This window comes from Megalobrama amblycephala, linkage group LG13, assembly GCF_018812025.1.
Source record: "Megalobrama amblycephala isolate DHTTF-2021 linkage group LG13, ASM1881202v1, whole genome shotgun sequence".
Lineage (NCBI taxonomy): Eukaryota > Metazoa > Chordata > Actinopteri > Cypriniformes > Xenocyprididae > Megalobrama > Megalobrama amblycephala.
This window is the reverse complement of record NC_063056.1, coordinates 34107165-34127951: the sequence shown is the minus strand read 5'-3', so window position 1 is coordinate 34127951 and position 20787 is coordinate 34107165. Positions and strand designations below refer to the sequence as shown.

General features: G+C 33.7%; 2 protein-coding genes across 2 annotated transcripts in view; one reads left to right on the top strand and one right to left on the bottom strand.

The window, feature by feature from the left end:
- si:dkey-246i14.3 (ephrin A4) overlaps positions 1 to 6236 on the top strand; it is a gene marked incomplete at its 3' end in the record, with an annotated part of 56770 nt that extends 50534 nt beyond the window's left edge. Inside the window, exons 4-5 of the mRNA XM_048153324.1 lie at positions 5100 to 5126; positions 6190 to 6236. Coding sequence (XP_048009281.1) covers positions 5100 to 5126; positions 6190 to 6236 — 74 coding nt within the window. The remainder of the gene's footprint in view (positions 1 to 5099; positions 5127 to 6189) is intronic.
- A 9868-nt stretch (positions 6237 to 16104) lies between these two features.
- LOC125243678 lies at positions 16105 to 19258 on the bottom strand. Its single transcript, XM_048153479.1, has 2 exons — positions 18826 to 19258; positions 16105 to 18301 (listed from the first exon to the last, which is right to left on the bottom strand). The coding sequence occupies exons 1-2, from the start codon at positions 18923 to 18925 to the stop codon at positions 16749 to 16751; spliced, it is 1653 nt and encodes a 550-aa protein (XP_048009436.1). The 5' UTR covers positions 18926 to 19258; the 3' UTR covers positions 16105 to 16748.
- Between the last annotated feature and the right edge of the window lie 1529 nt (positions 19259 to 20787).

Below are 20787 nucleotides of genomic sequence, written 5' to 3'. Positions count from 1 at the left end.
TTTATCTCTGTTGTCTAAAATATTTCTTTGTGTTAATTCTATATTTCCATATTTGTCAACCCTTTTTTTTTTAAGTGTAAAAAAAAAACCCATAATGGAGATATAATTAATTTTGAAGTTTTATTAAGTGTTAACAATGAGATTTGTTTTTTTTTATAATCAATTAACACTGCTTTTGTCAAATTTTTGTACAAGATGTACAAAATTTGTCACCAAAAAAGTCATTTGGTTTAACCAAAATTTTGGTTTTACCGAATGACACTTTTGGTTATACCGAATGACGATATTTTCAAACAATGCTAACAGGCTGATATCTAGCTATCTATCTAGTTAGCTTTCAAGTTAGCTAGCAAAAGGACAATCAAATATTTTATATTTAGTACAAGTTTTTAAAATATTACATTTTCTGTGTTTTATAGTGGTTGTACCGAATGACCTGATGTTTTGGGACATGCGTATAAGCAAGTGAAAACATGAATTTTTCAAAAAGTTAAGAGAGATTTAGTTACTTTGTTTCATGACCATGCGATCCTTTTCATATGATGTCACATCCTGTCACATGATATTGACTGCATGACTTAATCCAAAACGGTCCCTTTATATTGGTTACTCCGAATGACATCAATGAAATTCATTTTTCCGGACATTTTCTCATAGCAAAGCAATGACTTCTACTCATAATTTTAATACCATTTTGCACTGTTGATATATGATGTTATAAAATCAAACCAGAATAAAAAAATATATACATTTATTACATTTTAAGATATTTTAATCACAAATGAAATAGCTGTATTGGCCTTTGGATGGTTAAACCGAATGACCTTTTGACACTTCAAAATCTTTAAAATACCTTTATATGTAGCAAAATATAATTAAAACCTTTTGGATTCAATAAAAGAGATCTTACTTACTTTGGACGTCATATCTTTGTTGTTTTATATTATTATTAAGGCCTTTGGACAAAAAAATGACCCGTCACGTCATTGACCCATTTAAGCTTTCTTTTCTATAAGTCTAAAATTAACCTTTAAAATAATATCTGCACTAATTTGCTTTCAGATATCTCTGCATTCTCCACCACTTTTCACTTTCAGCCCCTCCGTCTTTTCCGCATGCCTTCTTGCACACCTTTACAACATTTTTCCTGTGCTGTTTCCCTCTGATCATTTGTATGTAAAGACAAATGAAAGGAGAAGTGGGTGACGGGACTTTGTGCCAGGGCATGTTTTGCACAGCTGGTGTTTGTTCCTCCCGGTAGTGCCACAAACCGACTTCGGTTCCTTCCTGTGGCAGGTCTTTTATCTGACAGTCCGTGTTCGACTGAGGGTTCTGTCAGACCCAGGAGCCAGAGCCAGAGCCGCGGAAAACTACACTACAACCGCGGCCGGAGCTAGATCTCAGTCACGCGGCACCAGCAGCTAGCTGTATTTAAAGTTTAATTAAGTAGAGCTCATTTCGCTAGGTCATTTGAGCCTTAATGACCAGGCTCATGGGGAAACAGAACAAGCTAAGGACAGCACAGAGATCAGTAATACCAGAGGGAGTCGTGTCACAACAACAGATGGAAAAGTCTTTTAGAAGGTTGGTTAACTCTGTAAAATAAGCTTTTTATTTGCTTGCAGTGTATGTGAATCATTGATATATAGAAAAGAACTGAATGTAGCGCTCATTATAGACCATGACGGATTCTGCTGTTCGTGGTGTGTAACAGTGAAATGTTTCCCCCAGAACAGCAGCAGTCTCATGCTCGAAGGATCCCCAAAAGCTGCCGCTGTGTCGCAGTTAAATCAATCCCCTCACTCGAATATATAGCAAAATGCATCAGTGCTCATAAAAAAAAAAGGTTTATGATGTTTATACCTGGATTTTGGTGGCAAGAAACGGCGCCGAGATCATAAAAGTGGAGCCAAAACAACAAACTCGCCAATATTCTGTCTTGATGGAGCGGCGTCTCGTGGAAAACAGCTCTTGGGTGCCCTCGTCTTTCATCCTATTCACTTTGCTCCGCTCCTTGCACTTACTCGGGGCAACTTGTCAAAACATTAATTCTGCTGTTGTTTTTTTCCCCTCCTCTCCCTCATTCAGCGTCTTACTCAGTCCTTCTCTCCCCCGCTGTGAAAAACCATTTCAGTCAGTTCTACTTTCTCTCTAATTGATCCCTGTCTTTTTCTACTCTTTTTAACTCACTCGGTCCTGCTGTGAGCACACCATTTCCTTTTCCAGTTTCTGTCCGTTTTTCAATCTTTTTAATTGTTTTAAAAACCCGAAACTCTGTCCGCTTTGCACTGCCCATCTCAGTGGATACCTCGTCCTCCCCCTTTTATTCACCTCTCTCGCCTTGTTAGTTTTGTCATTCACCAGAGCTTTTTCCAAAGCGCAAAGAAAAAAACACTAATTCGGTGCCTTTACACAAGTGTAGTTTTTCCGTGCAGTGACCGTTTGTTTGGGAAATATAAACGAGAAAAAAAAATGGTTACGTTTTCGGAAGGTCAGCTATGTTTTCCGTTTTGCCAGAACACGTAAAGTGTAAAATTGAAGAAATGAATGAAGCAGGGAAGCCTTCTTTTTATTTTTTTTTTCTCCCTCTCATCTGTTTTCCATCTCTCGCATCCTATTCCTAGTTGCTCTCTGCATCATACCATGGCAGCCATGTTTTATGCAAGGAAAGCGCAACTGCAGCCATTTTGTGCTTGAAAACAAAAAACTGCCATTTTGTTAAAGCAAACATTTTATTTAATTTCAGTAAAAGAGAAAAATAAATAGTTTTGTCCAAATAATATATTTTTCTTGAAGGCTATAATTATCTTTTTATCCTTTTTTCTCTTTTTTTCTCTTTTTAGTTAAAATTTTAGGTTCCTCTTCTGTTAAAAATTATGCACTTTTATGTACACATGAGAAAAAGTTCATAATAATATAATTTCTTATTCATCCTAGTTTTGTTTAATGCCTGATTAAGGTCTTATTTCTTTATGTTCCTAAATTTACCATTAACTTATATATGAACATATATTTTGTATTTGTTTATTTTTATTTTATACTTATCACATACTGTACATATGTTTTATTAGAATTCATTAAGTTTATTAATATTATCATTGTATGTTGTTATATGCAGACATGGTTTAATTGAGATTCCACTCTGCCTTTCAAAATCAATTTGCACTGTTTAATGTGTTTTGTAAAAAACAAAATTTTCTTTTCTTTTTTTTTGGGGGGGGGGGGGTCAAAATAATTATTGATGAATCCTAAACTCCTTTTTGTTGTTGCCTTTTCATGCACTTGTCATGTAAACTAGTTATCAAATTAATTTGAAAATATTTCTTCATGCTTTCTGCTTTCCAGTATTCTAAGATTTAATTCATTGGGAAAGAGACATGTGAAAAAATTGTATACAAAGAACATGATGCATGTTACATGATTTTATATATATATATATTTTTAGGTTCCTCTTTTATATATATATATATATATATATATATATATATATATATATATATATATATATATATATTATTATTATTTTTATATATATAAAAATAATGATATTATAAATAAAACACTAATTAATTTTATATATATATATATATATATATATATATATATATATATATATATATATATATATATATATATATATATATATATATATGATTAAGCCAAACGATGTTTAGTGTTTCATTATAAATGCATTGTTTATAAATATTGTTACAATTTTTTACTTGACTTACAATTTACTATGATTTCTATTGTTTTGATGTTCATTCCTAGTCGTTTTCTATTAAGGCAGGTTCCTTTTATCCATCTTTTATTTATTTCTTTGACCATCCTTATCAGAGGAAGCTATATTTTGAATGAAATATTTCATGAAGGATTTTATCTCTCTGTTTGGTCAAGTGTTAATGATGGGTTAAAGTTAAACTAACTTAAACTAACGCGCGTTACCTGGATTTTGTTTAACGAGCAGCCAATTGGCTGACATGAAATGCTTTTGGAAAATTGACATGTCCTGTGGTGTGGCATGCTTCATCTAAAACATTGTAAAACATTTTTTCCAAATATTTTATAATAATTATACATGCAATTTGTATGACCAGATTAACTGAGAGAGTACATGGAATAATTGTGCTTTTAAACCTGTTTTATTATTATCATTTGTCCATTTAAAATTAATTAGTGAAGACAAAAATGTGTTTTAAAACTTAAAATCTGAAATGTAAACGTGCACACTGCACAGTCAAAGAACCTAAACCACTTTAAACCTTGTTAAAACCATGTCAGTTTTTTAAAAAGTGAATATTATGTCTTCTACCCATTTGTTTGTAGACTTGTCCTCTACTTTCTACTTGTTCTATAGTTTTAGCCAACACATTTCTGCTCCTGTTGTGTCTACTACGCTGTACTTTCCTCCACAACTGCGATATCTCTGCATGTCTCTCTCTTTCTCTCTCTCCATTCATCTTTTCTCCATTATGTTTCTCAGTCTGACCCCCTGTTGAGAGAGTGACACTCAGACACAAACTCCCTCCCTCCTTCCCACTTTCGTCTCTTTCCTTTTGCCGTCTGACCTTCTTTCAGGCTCTCGCCTTCCCTGTGCGTTCTCCCTCTGCTTTTCTCACACTTCCTCCTCTCGTCTTTTCTCTCCTCTGTCTTCTCCTGTGTTTCGCTCCATCACTCTATCTTTGTTGCTTTTGTGACCCTTCTCTGTTCAGTCTTGTATCTCTTGCTCCTTTTCCCCCTCTAAATCTTTCCTTTTTCCACGGTTCTTTCTCTTGTTCATCCTCCCAGTCCACTTTTGTGTTTCTTGCAGAATCTTTCATCTCCTTCCACCTTCATTTTTTTCACTATCTTTCTGTGTGCGACCTTTAAGAGAATTTGCATTGAGGATGTATTTTGGGTTGCGCAGCCGTTAGTAATTTTTCAGTATGTTTCTGCCTGAGTAATGGTAAACTTGTCTCTAGGTGCGTTTTTCTCATCATTTGTTTTCAAGAACGATGTTCCAAGTTGTAGTTCTTCAAAAAAAAAAAAAAAACTTTAGAAAGCACTAACACCTCACATGTCTCTCTCTTTTTCTCCCTCCCTCTCTTTATATCCTCTAGCAACAGCTGGATCATCAAGACAAGAAGGTTAGTGTTTATTGCCATACACCTTACTTCTAAAGTCCCTTGATTCATTGTATAAAATGACACATTAAAAACAAATAGGCTATATACACTATATACATCTATTTTTTCTAATTTTATAAATAAAAGTATTATATATTACTAAAAAATGTCAAATATATTTAAAAAAATTGCATATTTTTTTTCTAAATATATACACACATTTTAATTAAATTATATTTTTTGTTTATATATATATATATATATATATGTGTGTGTGTGTGTGTGTGTGTGTGTGTATGTATACTGTAAAAAATTTTCATGATTTTTATCATAAGATTTTTTTTCTTTTGACAAATCAACTTAGAATACCAGTGTTACACACACACACACCAGTGTTACACACACACTGATATATTTCAAATGTTTATTTCTTTTAATTTTGATGATTATAACTGACAACTAAGGAAAATCCCAAATTCAGTATCTCAGAAAATGATAATATTGTGAAAAGGTTCGATATTGAAGACACCTGGTGCCACACTCTAATCAGCTAATTAACTCAAAACACCTGCAAAGGCCTTTAAATGGTCTCTCAGTCTAGTTCTGAGGGCTACACAATCATGGGGAAGACTGCTGACTTGACAGTTGTCCAAAAGACGACCATTGACACCTTGCACGAGGGCAAGACACAAAAGGTCATTGCAAAAGAGGCTGGCTGTTCACAGAGCTCTGTGTCCAAGCACATTAATAGAGAGGCGAAGGGAATGAAAAGATGTGGTAGAAAAAAAGTGTACAAGCAATAGGGATAACCGCACCCTGGAGAGGACTGTGAAACAAAACCCATTCAAAAATGTGGGGAAGATTGGACTGCAGCTGTAGTCAGTGCTTCAAGAACCACTACACACATACGTATGCAAGACATAGGTTTCAGCTGTTGCATTCCTTGTGTCAAGCCACTCTTGAACAACAGACAGCGTCAGAAACGTGTCGCCTGGGCTAAAGACAAAATGACTGGACTGCTGTTGAGTGGTCCAAAGTTATGTTCTCTGATGAAAGTAAATTTTGCATTTCCTTTGGAAATCAGGGTCCCAGAGTCTGGAGGAAGAGAGGAGAGGCACACAATCCATGTTGCTTGAGGTCCAGTGTAACGTTTCCACAGTCAGTGATGGTTTGGGGTGCCATGTCATCTGCTGGTGTTGGTCCACTGTGTTTTCTGAGGTCCAAGGTCAACGCAGCCGTATACCAGGACGTTTTAGAGCACTTCATGCTTCCTGCTGCTGACCAACTTTATGGAGATGCAGATTTCATTTTCCAACAGGACTTGGCACCTGCACACAGTGCCAAAGCTACCAGTACCTGGTTTAAGAACCATGGTATCCCTGTTCTTATTTGGCCAGCAAACTCGCCTGACCTTAACCCCATAGAAAATCTATGGGGTATTGTGAAGAAGAAGATGCGATATGCCAGACCCAACAATGCAGAAGAGCTGGAGGCCACTATCAGAGCAACCTGGGCTCTCATAACACCTGAGCAGTGCCACAGACCGATCGACTCCATGCCACGCCGCATTGCTGCAGTATTTCAGGCAAAAGGAGCCCCAACTAAGTATTGAGTGCTGTACATGCTCATACTTTTCATGTTCATACTTTTCAGTTGGCCAAGATTTCTAAAAATCCCTTCTTTGTATTTTCTGAGATAATGAATTTGGGATTTTCCTTAGTTGTCAGTTATAATCATCAAAATGAAAAGAAATAAACATTTGAAAAATATCAGTCTGTGTGTAATGAATGAATATAATATACAAGTTTAGTATTTATTTATTAGTGAAATAAATCAACTTTTTGATGATATTCTAATTATATGACCAGCACCTGTATATGTGTGTATGTATATATAATATATAATATATATAATATAATATATGTGTGTGTAATGGTTTACATCAAAAACATCTATAAAACATATGCTCAACATTTAATGTTTTACCATTTTATCAATTTTTTTTTTTTTTCTATGAAAAACCCTCATCAACCTTTTTTTTTTTTTCTTGGCAGTAACCATTTCAAATTGTGGGATGAATTAAGATGGCACAGGAAGAAAAAATAATAATTAATTAATTATTAATTATTAATTAATTTCAAATTAATAATTTGAAAAATGTAAAAATATTTTTGTGTATTTATTATTTAATTCATTTCTATAATTTTTTTATGACCATAAACAGAATAAATTCTGTTTTTTATACATATAAAACTGCATTCTTGAATGGTGTTAAGAGCCATAAAAGGGGCCAGATGTTCCTCACCCCTGTGCAAGATGATGATGTGGAAGCTAAAATAGGCAAAACAATTAAAACTCCAACATGGGTCGATACAGATAGGTTTATAAAACCTTAGATTTGGGGATTTGGTGCCGATATATGTATCCCAAATATGTACAGTACAGTCCAAAAGTTTGGAACCACTAAGATTTTTAATGTTTTTAAAAGAAGTTTCGTCTGCTCACCAAGGCTACATTTATTTAATTAAAAATACAGTAAAAAACAGTAATATTGTGAAATATTATTACAATTTAAAATAACTGTTTTCTATTTGAATATATTTCACAAAGTAATTTATTCCTGTGATGGCAAAGCTGAATTTTCAGCATCATTACTCCAGTCTTCAGTGTCACATGATCCTTCAGAAATCATTCTAATATGCTGATCTGCTGCTCAAGAAACATTTAATGTGTACAATTGTACAAAATATTTGTGTACAATATTTTTTTTCAGGATTATTTGATGAATAGAAAGTTCAAAAGAACAGTGTTTATCTGAAATCTAATCTTTTGTAACATTATAAATGTCTTTACTGCCACTTTTGATTGATTTAATGCATCCTTGCTGAATAAAAGTATTCATTTCTTTAATTTCTTTTCAAAAAAATAAAAATAAAAATTCTTACTGACCCCAAACTTTTGAACGGTAGTGTATAATGCTACAGAAGCTTTGTATTTCAGATAAATGCTGTTCTTTTGAACTTTCTATTCATCAAGGAATCCTGAAAAAAAAAAAAAGTACACAACTGTTTTCAACATTGAAAATAATCATAAATGTTTATTGAGCAGCAAATCAGCATATTAGAATGATTTCTGAAGGATCATGTGACACTGAAGACTGGAGTAACGATGCTGAAAATTCAGCTTTGCATCACAGGAATAAATTACTTTGTCAAATATATTTAAATAGTACACAGTTATTTTAAATTGTAATAATATTTCACAATATTACTGTTTTTTACTGTATTTTTAATTAAATAAATGTAGCCTTGGTGAGCAGACGAAACTTCTTTTAAAAACATTAAAAATCTTAGTGGTTCCAAACTTTTGGACTGTACTGTATGTGTAAACGTGTTTTGTATGTTTGTTTATGTTTACATGCATGTGTACATTTATATTTATTTGTTTGTCTGTTTACTTTTTATGATTATTATAGACACAGGGGGACCATCACACAGCAGAGCTGTCCATTCTGTGACAGTCGGACGACTATCTCTCCTCCTCATCCCTCTCTTCTCGCATTATTTCCTCTAATATCTCTTCTTAAAGCAGAAAACCTAAAAACAAATGCTCTGTTGCAGCATATATTCCTCCATAACAGTTTGCATTACAGTGAATGCTTGTTCTACATCTGTGATTTACACACAAACACACAGAGAGAGACTCTCTCTCACCCTTTCTCATACTCTTTTGCTGTCACTTTTGTCACGCTATTAATCTCCATCCCTCGGTTTCCTTTCTGGCAGTCTCTCCGTCCACTCGCAGTGGCTCTTTACTGCTGTCTGCTCTGATAAAAGTTCACTCTGTAACAGAGCGACACTAATCTACCTTCAAAGAGCTTATCTTACTGTTCATTTTCTTTTAATCCATCTGTCCTTAAGAGTCAGACATTCCTTTACAAGCCTCCGCTCCCCCCTCTGTCCTACTGTACAACAAACTGAGCCAAAGACGAAGAGGAGGATGAAGCTCCCGGTCCTGCTGTTTGTACTACTGAGTGAAAGATCAGGGACAGAGTGACCATTCATACATGATCACTAACATATCCAATGATCAATAGCTGGAAAAAAATATTTTTTGTACTTTTTTAAAATCTTATTAAAAAAAAAAAAAAAGGAAAAAAAGAATACATTGAAGCCAAAGCCAGATCACAATTGAATTTGCTGTATTGACTTTATGCAACCTGGCAGAACTGTAGAATTACCTGGAATATCCTGGATTTTTTTTGTATCTTTTGAATTTATGTTCGGAATCATGTGCGATTCATTCTCACACCTGTATATGCTGACTGATCGACACATGGAAAACACAGGAAACAAAAGAACTACTTCCTGTTCAACTTTTGTGGGGCGTGTATGGTCAGTCACCACCCAGTATGGACTCTTCTGATTGGTCTGCGTGTTTCCTAACTCTCTGTAAAGTGTTCATTGGGCACTTAATCAGGTTCAGACAACATGATCACTTCTTTTCTTCCTCCCCCCGCTTACATAAGTATTTGTGGGTATGTGAATTATATAAAATGAAAGTGTTCATTTTAAACTTAGAGGAAATATGCAAAAAGAGAGAGAGAGAAAGGAACTTTTTTTCAGTCAGTCTGAAATAATGCATTAATTATAGAGAATATGTTGAGTATTGTTTAAAATTTTTGTTTAACCGTTTTGTATTTTTTTTTTTTTTTTTTTTTTTTTGGGTGGGGGTGGGGGGGGGTGGTATTTTATTTACTAAACTTTTAATTTGAACAGTGAATTATTAGTATTAATTCAGGATAACATATTTAAGGAGATCAAGAAAAATAGCCCAAAATAAGAAAAACAAAGTTTCTATTTACATAATTTAAATATTTTTCAAATGCATATTTTTTTGGTTTATTTGTTACTTTGTATTTTAAATAATTGTTTAGAATTAATATTTTTAAACTCCCAATTCAGTTCTAATGAAGCAAATTTGCCCCCTTATTAAGTTCCAGAACTTAATACATATTCTGTTTTTCTCATTTCTGATGTTTTGTGTTAATTTCAAATTTTCAGATGCAAATAAGGTTTGCCAAAACGGAACAATCAGTTTACAGATTTTGTTTCTTTGTTTTACATGGTATGTAGGAGTGATGTTTCTTTGCAATTTGAATGTTTCACATTTTTGTGAAGAGGTCAGCATCTTCTGTGAAGAACTTTTGTCATAGCCATTTTTCTACGGCAAAAAGAGCTGAAAAAATAAATAATGCTTTTCAAATATCAGTCTCTGTTTTTTAGAGTGTGCATTCCAGTTTTATGTTTATTTGAAGATGAATCTGGAGTCAGTAATATGAGAGCCAGTAATAGAAGTAATTTAGGAAAATCAGCTACTGTTTATTTTCAGTAAAAAAAAAAAAAAAACTTATCACGTAGCAACCTGTATTTATATTTTTAAATAGTTCTCATAATTTTGCTAGATAAGAATGAAATGGTTTTTAATTGTTTAAAGGAACATATTAATTTTCAGTTTTAATATGTTATACATTTATACCTTGAAAATGTAATATTACAATTCAAAAACATTCAGTGCATATCAGGAAGTGTGTTTGTCTCCTCTAGATGGCGTCTGTTCCACACTGAGCCACAGAAACTCTATTGATGAAACTGTTTATATGGACAGTACCAGAGAAGAGAAGGTGTGTGTGTTATGAGTCACCATGAATCATTCCTCACGAGTGCCACCAGAACACAAAAACAGTGTCGAGGCCACAGGCGGTGTTTCATCCAGTCATAATATGCAAGTAGTAAAAGTATATTTAAGCAAAATCCAAATGTAATAGTGTAACTGACTATCATCATCTTCATGGAAGCAAACTGTTTAACTATAAAATTAGAAGTTTAAATTCTTCAGTGTTGCTTTGTTATCCCTAAATATTGTTATCCCTGTATTTGATATATTTTCTTAAAGGGTTATATCATCCAAAAATGAAAATTCTCTCATTAATGCTGCCTTCACATGCTCTCATAATTATCGTAAATATGAGTTTATAGGTAAAAAATTGCACATGGACACCCTCTCATGTCAAAACTTGAATGCGATAAGCTTATAATCACCATTTCAGAAGTGGGAATTATCAAATTTCTAGCATGACGGCAGCAGGATTACTCACTCTCATGCTGCTCCAAACCTGTAAGACTTTTGGTCAATGAAGATCTTTTTGATGAAATCTGAGAGTTTTCTGTCCCTCCATAGACATGCAACTGACATTTTGATGCAAAAAGTTCATAAAGAGATCATAAAACTAATCCATATGAATCAAGCGGTCTAGTCCAAATTTTCTAAAGCATCTCAATATCTTGACTTTATATGATTAACAGATTTAATTTAACATTGATCAGCCAACATAAAAAGCTCAATTGAACCTGCCTGACACGCAAGAACAGCTCACAACTCGTGCTACGTAACACACGAGAATGAACCTCATTGGTTCTCGCGTGTCATTTACCACAACTGATGTGTGAGTTGATGAATGTTTATGTGAATAAAAGCCTAAATTCAATCTGTTCAGTGTATAAAGCCATTGTGTCTCTTCAGAAAATTTAGACTAAATCACTGTTCATATGGATTAGTTTTACAATCTCTTTATGAACTTTTTGAAGAGTCAAAGTTACATAACTGTCAAAGGAAGGACAGAAAGCTCTCAGATTTCATCAAAAAGGTCTTCACTTGTGTTCCAAAGATGAACGAAAGTCTTACAGGTTTGGAACAACATGAGGCTGAGTAATTAATTACATCATTTTCATTGTTGGGTGAACTAACCCTTTAATGGAATTGTTCATTCGCTTTACAAGTCATTGATTTAAGCATTGGTTGTGTGTTTTGTGACTATGGATCAATGACAGATGAGGACTAAGATAATCTTTTATCGTTTAAAAATCGAAAATTTTTAGAAATGTAATTTTCACATTAAATTTTGTTTCATTTTTATTTTTCACACACACGTATGTATGTACAGTACAGTTCAAAAGTTTGGAACCACTAAGATTTTTAATGTTTTTAAAAGAAGTTTCGTCTGCTCACCAAGGCTACATTTATTTAATTAAAAATACAGTAAAAAACAGTAATATTGTGAAATATTATTACAATTTAAAATAATGTTTGAATATATTTCACAAAGTAATTTATTCCTGTGAAGGCAAAGCTGAATTTTCAGCATCATTACTCCAGTCTTCAGTGTCACATGATCCTTCAGAAATCATTCTAATATGCTGATTTGCTGCTCAATAAACATTTATTATTATTTTCAATGTTGAAAACAGTTGTGTACTTTTTTTTTCAGGATTCCTTGATGAATAGAAAGTTCAAGAGAACAGCATTTATCTGAAATACAAAGCTTCTGTAGCATTATACACTACCGTTCAAAAGTTTGGGGTCAGTAAGAATTTTTATTTTTATTTTTTTGAAAAGAAATTAAAGAAATGAATACTTTTATTCAGCAAGGATGCATTAAATCAATCAAAAGTGGCAGTAAAGACATTTATAATGTTACAAAAGATTAGATTTCAGATAAACACTGTTCTTTTGAACTTTCTATTCATCAAATAATCCTGAAAAAAAATATTGTACACAAATATTTTGTACAATTGTACACATTAAATGTTTCTTGAGCAGCAGATCAGCATATTAGAATGATTTCTGAAGGATCATGTGACACTGAAGACTGGAGTAATGATGCTGAAAATTCAGCTTTGCCTTCACAGGAATAAATTACTTTGTGAAATATATTCAAACATTATTTTAAATTGTAATAATATTTCACAATATTACTGTTTTTTACTGTATTTTTAATTAAATAAATGTAGCCTTGGTGAGCAGACAAAACTTCTTTTAAAAACATTAAAAATCTTAGTGGTTCCAAACTTTTGAACTGTACTGTATATTCGTTTCATTTTATGATTTTTTTTTATTTACAGTACTGACCCTAATAATACAAAGTGGTTTAACCATCAAATAAAAAGCACTGAAAATACTTTTCAAAAAATTTTGAATGCAGTGCTATGAAGGTGATTTTAATGCCGAATGTCATCAGATCCTGTTCACAATCCCCTTAGAGTCAATACACATTGGGACAATAAATACTAAAACTAAAAACTAAACTAAAATGCTGACAGATAAGTTTCATCTATGTGTTTCTTAGCAAATGTGACAATCTTATTTGTTTTTCTTGCAGCAGTGGTTTTTATAATCAACATGTAAGAACATGTATAACGCAGGTGTCATAATCCGTCATGGGAGTATCCTGGTTTCTGTGGCTTCTTACCTAATATGTAAAATACCCCCTTTCCTGAAAAGATTTATCATGGAGATATGACTATGACTATGTATGGCATTAGTAACATGTTTTTAGAAAAAAAAAATCATATAAAATATCTTCTCTCTCCAATTCTGTTTGACATCAAGATTGCAGATCCTCACTAGAATGAAGTGTCAGATCCAGCCTCAATTAGATCTACAGTATAGGAGCCTAGCTGGGTTGAACCTCTGTCCCCAACACAATGTTTGTTTTAATATCCAAAATAATCAGTTTACCACAATAATGTAATAATAACGGTCTGAACACTTTTTAATAAGGGTATACATGAACAGTGGCGCCTGCAGGAAATGTTTAATGGGGTGACTTGTAAAACGTACCCTGGAAAAAAGTGTTAAACTGCATTTATATTTTCAAGGATCTATCTCTATTTTATCTAACTCACAAAAATGACTTCTTTAATTGCTACTTTTTTATGTAATTTGTCTGGTTGATAAGTAGATTACATTTTTTGACTTAAATAAAGACAGATAATGTAGATTATCTCAAATATATATCAACGTTTTGGAAATTGTTTTGGTGTTCATTGAGATATTGTTTAAAATGTTACTTTTCAAAGCAGGTGTACTCATTTACGCTGAGCACTGTGTATATATATATATATATATATATATATATATATATATATATATATATATATATATATATATATATAATCACTGTTTCCTGTGATTGTAATTCTTGTGTACATGTTTATTCATGTTTTGTTTTGTTTTTTCATTATTTTGTGCCTGAACTAGAGGTAAAGAGGAAGAAATGATCCGTTCATGTGTGGTTTGAACTGACACACTACAGCGATCTGTCATGACTCATTAAAGAGCGGCAAAAACACATTTATTGTTTGAATTTCTTAATAAAACCAACAGCAGAGACATTGTTTCATATTAAAAGCAGCAAAGCCCAAGCTTATTGTGATTCTTGAATGGCAGGCGATACGTTTAGTGAAGTTTTGTTCACGCATCAACTGAAAACAGAGTTAGGCTACAGGCTACTTTGTTACACACTTAACAGAGATGACCTGGTGAGTATGTGAAGTATAATATTGTACTAATACTTGAATTAATACTTACTTCAACATGATCTCATGATTATTGAAGACATGAACTAATCATGAGCCAATTAAGAGCTTACCTTAGTCATATTCATAAATGAATAAGACAACCTAAAGGTGCCATCGAATGTTTTTTTACAAGATGTAATATAAGTCTAAGGTGTCCCCTGAATGTGTCTGTGAAGTTTCAGCTCAAAATACCCCATAGATTTTTTTTTTATTAATTTTTTTAACTGCCTATTTTGAGGCATAATTAGAAATGTGCCGATTCATGCTGCGGCCACTTTAAATCGCGCGCTCCGCCCCCTCCCGAGCTCTCGACTCTATCATTGCATAAACAAAGTTCACACAGCTAATATAACCCTCAAAATGGATCTTTACAAAGTGTTCGTCATGCAGCATGTCTAATCGCGTAAGTATGGTATTTATTTGGATATTTACATTTGATTCTGAATGAGTTTGATAGTGCTCCGTGGCTAAAGCTAACGTTACACACTGTTGGAGAGATTTATAAAGAATGAAGATGTGTTTATGAATTATACAGACTGCAAGTGTTTAATAATGAAAATAACGACGACTCTTGTCTCCGTGAATACAGTAATAAACGATGGTAACTTTAACCACATTTAACAGTACATTAGCAACATGCTAACGAAACATTTAGAAAGACAATTTACAAATATCACTAAAAATATCATGTTATCATGGATCATGTCAGTTATTATCGCTCCATCTGCCATTTTTCGCTGTTGTCCTTGCTTGCTTACCTAGTCTGATGATTCAGCTGTGCACAGATCCAGACGTTAATACTGGCTGCCCTTGTGTAATGCCTTGATCATGGGCTGGCATATGCAAATATTGGGGGCGTACATATGTTACGTAACAGTCGGTGTTATGTTGAGATTCGCCTGTTCTTCGGAGGTCTTTTAAACAAATGAGATTTATATAAGAAGGAGGAAACAATGGAGTTTGAGACTCACTGTATGTCATTTCCATGTACTGAAACTCTTGTTATTTAACTATGCCAAGATAAATTCAATTTTTAATTCTAGGGCACCTTTAACTACATGTTGCATGTTTAATAGTCAATGAATTTGATATTTAATATTAATATAAGTTTATTTATGTATCCTACCCTTATTGTGAAGTGTTACCATAATTATAATTAGGCTATATTAATAATTCCTAATCTTCAAAAAATGTTTTGGCCTTAAGTCAGGAGGTATGAGTTCAATAAATTAAATTATCATACTTGTTGTGAGCCTTAGATGAATAATACAAAAAAATACAACAATAATACAAAAGTACATAGCCCAAATTAGAAAAAAATATGTTTTTTTTCTTAAAGTGCTGTGAGACAATCTTTTTTCCGCTTTTAGTGAGCAATAATTTGTAATATCAGTATTTAAGAAGACATACCATATTAAAGCCCAGGTGTCATAATCGGTCTGATGAAATTATTCTAGTTTGTGTGGCTCCTGTCTTTGTAATATATCTATAATATCTTCTTTACATATTATGCAGGTCATTGACGAAATGATGAATCTTGAGATTTATGAATGCAATTTAAAACTCTGGAGTTGATTTCTAGAGAATAGAATTTCAACTCATCACTGCGTTTTTAAAAGAAAACAGAAAAATGCATTTACAGTTATTTAGATTTGATTTCATTTATTACAAGCTTGTTGTCACGTTCTGTGGCTGTGATCAAAGCACACGATGATAGAGATTTCACAACAGTCCTTTTTTAAAACCAAAATCCAAGAGAAAAACTATGAGATATTTTTAAACCAACATGCAAACACAAACATTAACAGACAAAGGCGCTAAAAACTGAGGGCATATACAATATAGAGTACACAGAGCAAACAAAGGGTAACTAAACAAGGAACACCTGAAGTGAATGAATCAAACAAACAATGTGTAGCCATGGAAACAAACAAGCAGGGACAGAGAGAACAGAACTAATTAACATACTAGAAAATTATGAAACTCAGGCATGAATGGAACAGAAAAAAAAGACAAAAACAAACTCAATTGTTCAATAATTTGAGGAATTTCTGAGTCTGAGACAAAATAAAAATTTGCAAATAATTTGCATCCTTCCCATGTTTCGTCTCAACACCATTCCTGTTCTGGAAGATCATATCAACCTTAAGTTGTCATGCATGTTTCATGCATTACTCACAGATATAGCCTTTCATGAGTTTGAATACTTTCTCCTTTTCCAAACCTATCCTACTTTTGGTAAAAGAGAAATCCCTGAATGCAATTGAAATTTGTTAATGTTTTGTTTTAGAATGTGATACTGGTCAGCATTCATGTAGATAGTAATGCATTTTCTATGATGGCATACGTCCACCACAGATTCTTTCAAATCTTTCTTTAAGGCACAGGCTAGGTGTTTCAGAGCCATTGTCAGAAGAGTTGGTGTAAGTGGGCATCCTTCTCTAAGCTTTTTGTATTGATCAGTGCTTGGTAGCAGCTTTTCCACAATCTCGAAATCGCGTGGGGGCAATGGATGGATGGGCTTCAGTGATGTCAAAGCTTGTCTTAAGAAATCTCTTTTGATTTTTTTGGGTTTGCTGCGAAAGCTAACAATGATGAAGAGTTTGCGACTCATTTTCATTGTTTTGCTTTTAAATGAGGGCTGAAGAAATTTTTCAATTCGCCTAAGAAATATTGTGGCAAGTATCATGTACTCTGCTCCAAAGTGGTACCTTCCGTTTTCTTTCACACTGTCAGTGAAGCCCTTAGGAATTTCTCCTCTAATCATTTTGTTAAAAAGCTCTTTAAGTTCTTGTGATTTTTGCTCTTTGTTAATCTTTAATGTTTGCACATTTTCCCCAAGTGGACTTTCGTATGCTACAAGAGACATTAGCGCTTTCAAAACTTCAGCTTCACTAATTTCACCTGCTCTCCTCTTATAAGGCCTCTTTTTAATGCCCAGACCACTGGAACATGAGAGAACTGTTGTGTTATTTGGTTTTGGCAAACACAGACTCAGAACTACAGGGTGGTGATCTGAAATATTATGCCTTGGAACCTTGGAGATTTCACAGCTCTTAGCAAGCCACACTTCATTCCGCGGCATGAAGACCATGTCTAGTCTTGATGCACCCCTCTTCTTCTTCGTTTTCTTCTGGCCTGATGTTTTTTTGATGATTTGCCATTTGGATGTTTTCCACGGAAAACGAGTGAATGAATCTTTCTCGTAAGGATTGTTTTGTCCCCAGATGTCTACAAGCATTAAAGATGAGATGAATTCCTCAAGATAAGGTCTAAGGGGCTCTGTATGTCCTGTTGGATACTCCCGGTCAAGATCTGGGTTTAGAACAGTATTGAAATCCCCTGCAACTATCAAGACACCTTTGGCAGTCTGATATAGATATTCAGAAAGACACTGCAACACCTTGTGTTCTTTTGCATGATTGTATACATTAACTAGAGTGAAGCATTTACTGTATAATTTGCAAATGAGTACAATGTAGCTGCCTGTGGGGTGCACGTCATGTTTTATATGCTCAAAAGGCAAATCATTTTTGATCAATATTGCAACACCTTTGCTACGTGGATGATGAACACTATAAAATGCTTTCCAACCACGAATATCTTCAACATGTTGAACGTCATTGACACCTATATGTGTCTCTTGAAGAAATGCAACAGATGCTTGTTGTTCATTCAGCCAATGACAAATCATTTCTTTTTTCTGTTGGACATCAGCAGTGTCTCTGATTCCACAAGTGTTCCACGTGATAAGTTTCAACGATCCGGCCATAGTCTCTAGATGAAAATAATTCAAAAAAGAAAATGACAATTCTTTGTTAAATTTATATGAACCAGATTGAAGCATTTCTCATATTATTTAATCTGAAATATAATTTCCAACCACAAAGTTGTAACAACTTTTTATCTTAAATGTGTCGCATGAACAAATTCAGTTTAGTAAGTAAGATTTTTTGTGTTTGATGTGACAAAATTAGAAAGGTTTTCCAGGCATTCTCACCAGTCAACTATTTTTAAATGAAGAGAAAAAAAAAAAAAACTTAACTCACAAAACATTAAAAGTTATATTCATTTCAGCACTATAATGTCCAAAGCGCTGTGTTCCCATCTGAGACAACAAAATGTAAACTAATCTTTTATAATAATTGGATTTAAACAGTAATATAGAAGATACAGATAAACTGAACCTAAACAGTTTAGTTACTGTTTTCAAATTTAACTCAATTAACAAACTAATTCATATAATCTCTATTAATAAGTCTATAAATACACAAAATATAAAACAATATTATCAGACTTACCTTTTTGATGTTTGGACATTGTGAGAAACTCAAGATTTTGAAGTATACGATGTTGTACGATGTTGGTTGTTGACAAAGTGTCAGTGATTATCATTGTCATCCAGCCTTTAATATGAGTATCTGTTGCCACTCCTTAGGAAACTTGCATGAGTCATCAGCATTCTGAACTGATCCTGGTAAAGGGATTGGTGTGACACTTTGTATTTCTGCATCTTGTTTTGAATGTTTGGACACCTGCTTCTAAATAATAGATACAGCTATTCCAATAATTTCAGAAATGATGGCACAGGGATTGATAGACAGAATGAGATGGATTTATGAATGACAGAATAAGGGCAAACATTAACATTGACTTCATTAAATGGTTAGTTCACCCAAAAATGAAAATTATGTCATTAATGACTCACCCTCATGTCGTTCCAAACCCGTAAGACCTCCGTTCATCTTCGGAACACAGTTTAAGATATTTTAGATTTAGTCCGAGAGCTTTCTGTCCCTCCATTGAAAGTGTTTGTATTGTAGACTGTCCATGTCCAGAAAGGTAATAAAAACATCATCAAAGTAGTCCATGTGACATCAGTGGGTTAGTTAGAATTTTTTGAAGCATCGAAAATACATTTTGGTCCAAAAATAACAAAAACTACAACTTTATTCCTCATTGTCATTATCAGCGTCACTGCGGAGTCGTGAACGCGGATTGACAACAGACCCGGAAGAGAATACAATGCTGAATAAAGTCGTAGTTTTTGTTATTTTTGGACCAAAATGTATTTTCGATGCTTCAACAAATTCTAATTTATCATCCTCTGATGTCACATGGACTACTTTGATGATGTTTTTATTACCTTTCTGGACATGGACAGTATACCGTACATACATTTTCAATGGAGGGACAGAAAGCTCTCGTACTAAAATATTTTAAACTGTGTTCCGAAGATGAACGGAGGTCTTACGGGTTTGGAACGACATGAGGGTGAGTCATTAATGACATAATTTTCATTTTTTGGGTGAACTAACCCTTTAACTACAACACATTCAACATTTGAATCTCTATGTGTGTGCATTTATAAGTAGCTTATTGTAAAACAGCCCTGTAAAACATTGCTCTTTTTGAAATAAAAATCTATTACAGTTGCAATAAAGGTAATGTAATGTAATTTCTTTTAAATTGTAATTATGTCATAAAATTGTAATGTTTACCTTATAATGGTTGTAATAAAATTGGTGAGTCTACCTTGGTGGTTTTGTGTGTGTGTGTGTGTGTGTGTGTGTGTGTGTGTGTGTGTGTGTGTGTGTGTGTGTGTGTGTGTGTGTAAGCTACACAGAAATACTAGATATTTTAGATACAGACTATTTTAGATACTAGCTACTTTAGATACTAGCTACTTTTTCAGGCTTGAATGTAAATTATTAGGGCCCAAGCGAAAATTCGCGCAGGGCCCTCTTGTTCTTCTAAGGATTATTATTATTTTTTTTTTTTTTTTTTTTTTATTTTTTTTCCGTCTTCCGGGGCTTTTTGGGGGCCTTAACATGCTCAAAAACTCTTGAAAATTGGCACACACATTGGAATCCGCGGCCATTAGGACGCCGGAGAGGCTGGTACCCGGGCGTGGCAGGGGGGCTCGACAGCGCCCCCTTGAAAAAAGTCTGAAAATTTGGTCCATATATTAAACACGCTTGCACGTATTAGTATGAAACTCAGTACACATATAGACCTCATCGGGCCGAACAACTTTCGTGCTCTAAGTTAAACACCACGCCAACAGGAAGTCAGCTATTAAGGGTTGTTTGAAAAACGCATGCTCTGGAATTTGATATACTCCTCCTAGACGATTAATCCGATCGCCACCAAACTCGGTCAGCATGAAGTCAAGACACTGATGATTAAAAATTGCCAGGGGATTTTTGATATCTCGAACGGTTTGGCCGTGGCGAGGCAACGAATTTATGGCGAGAAAAAGG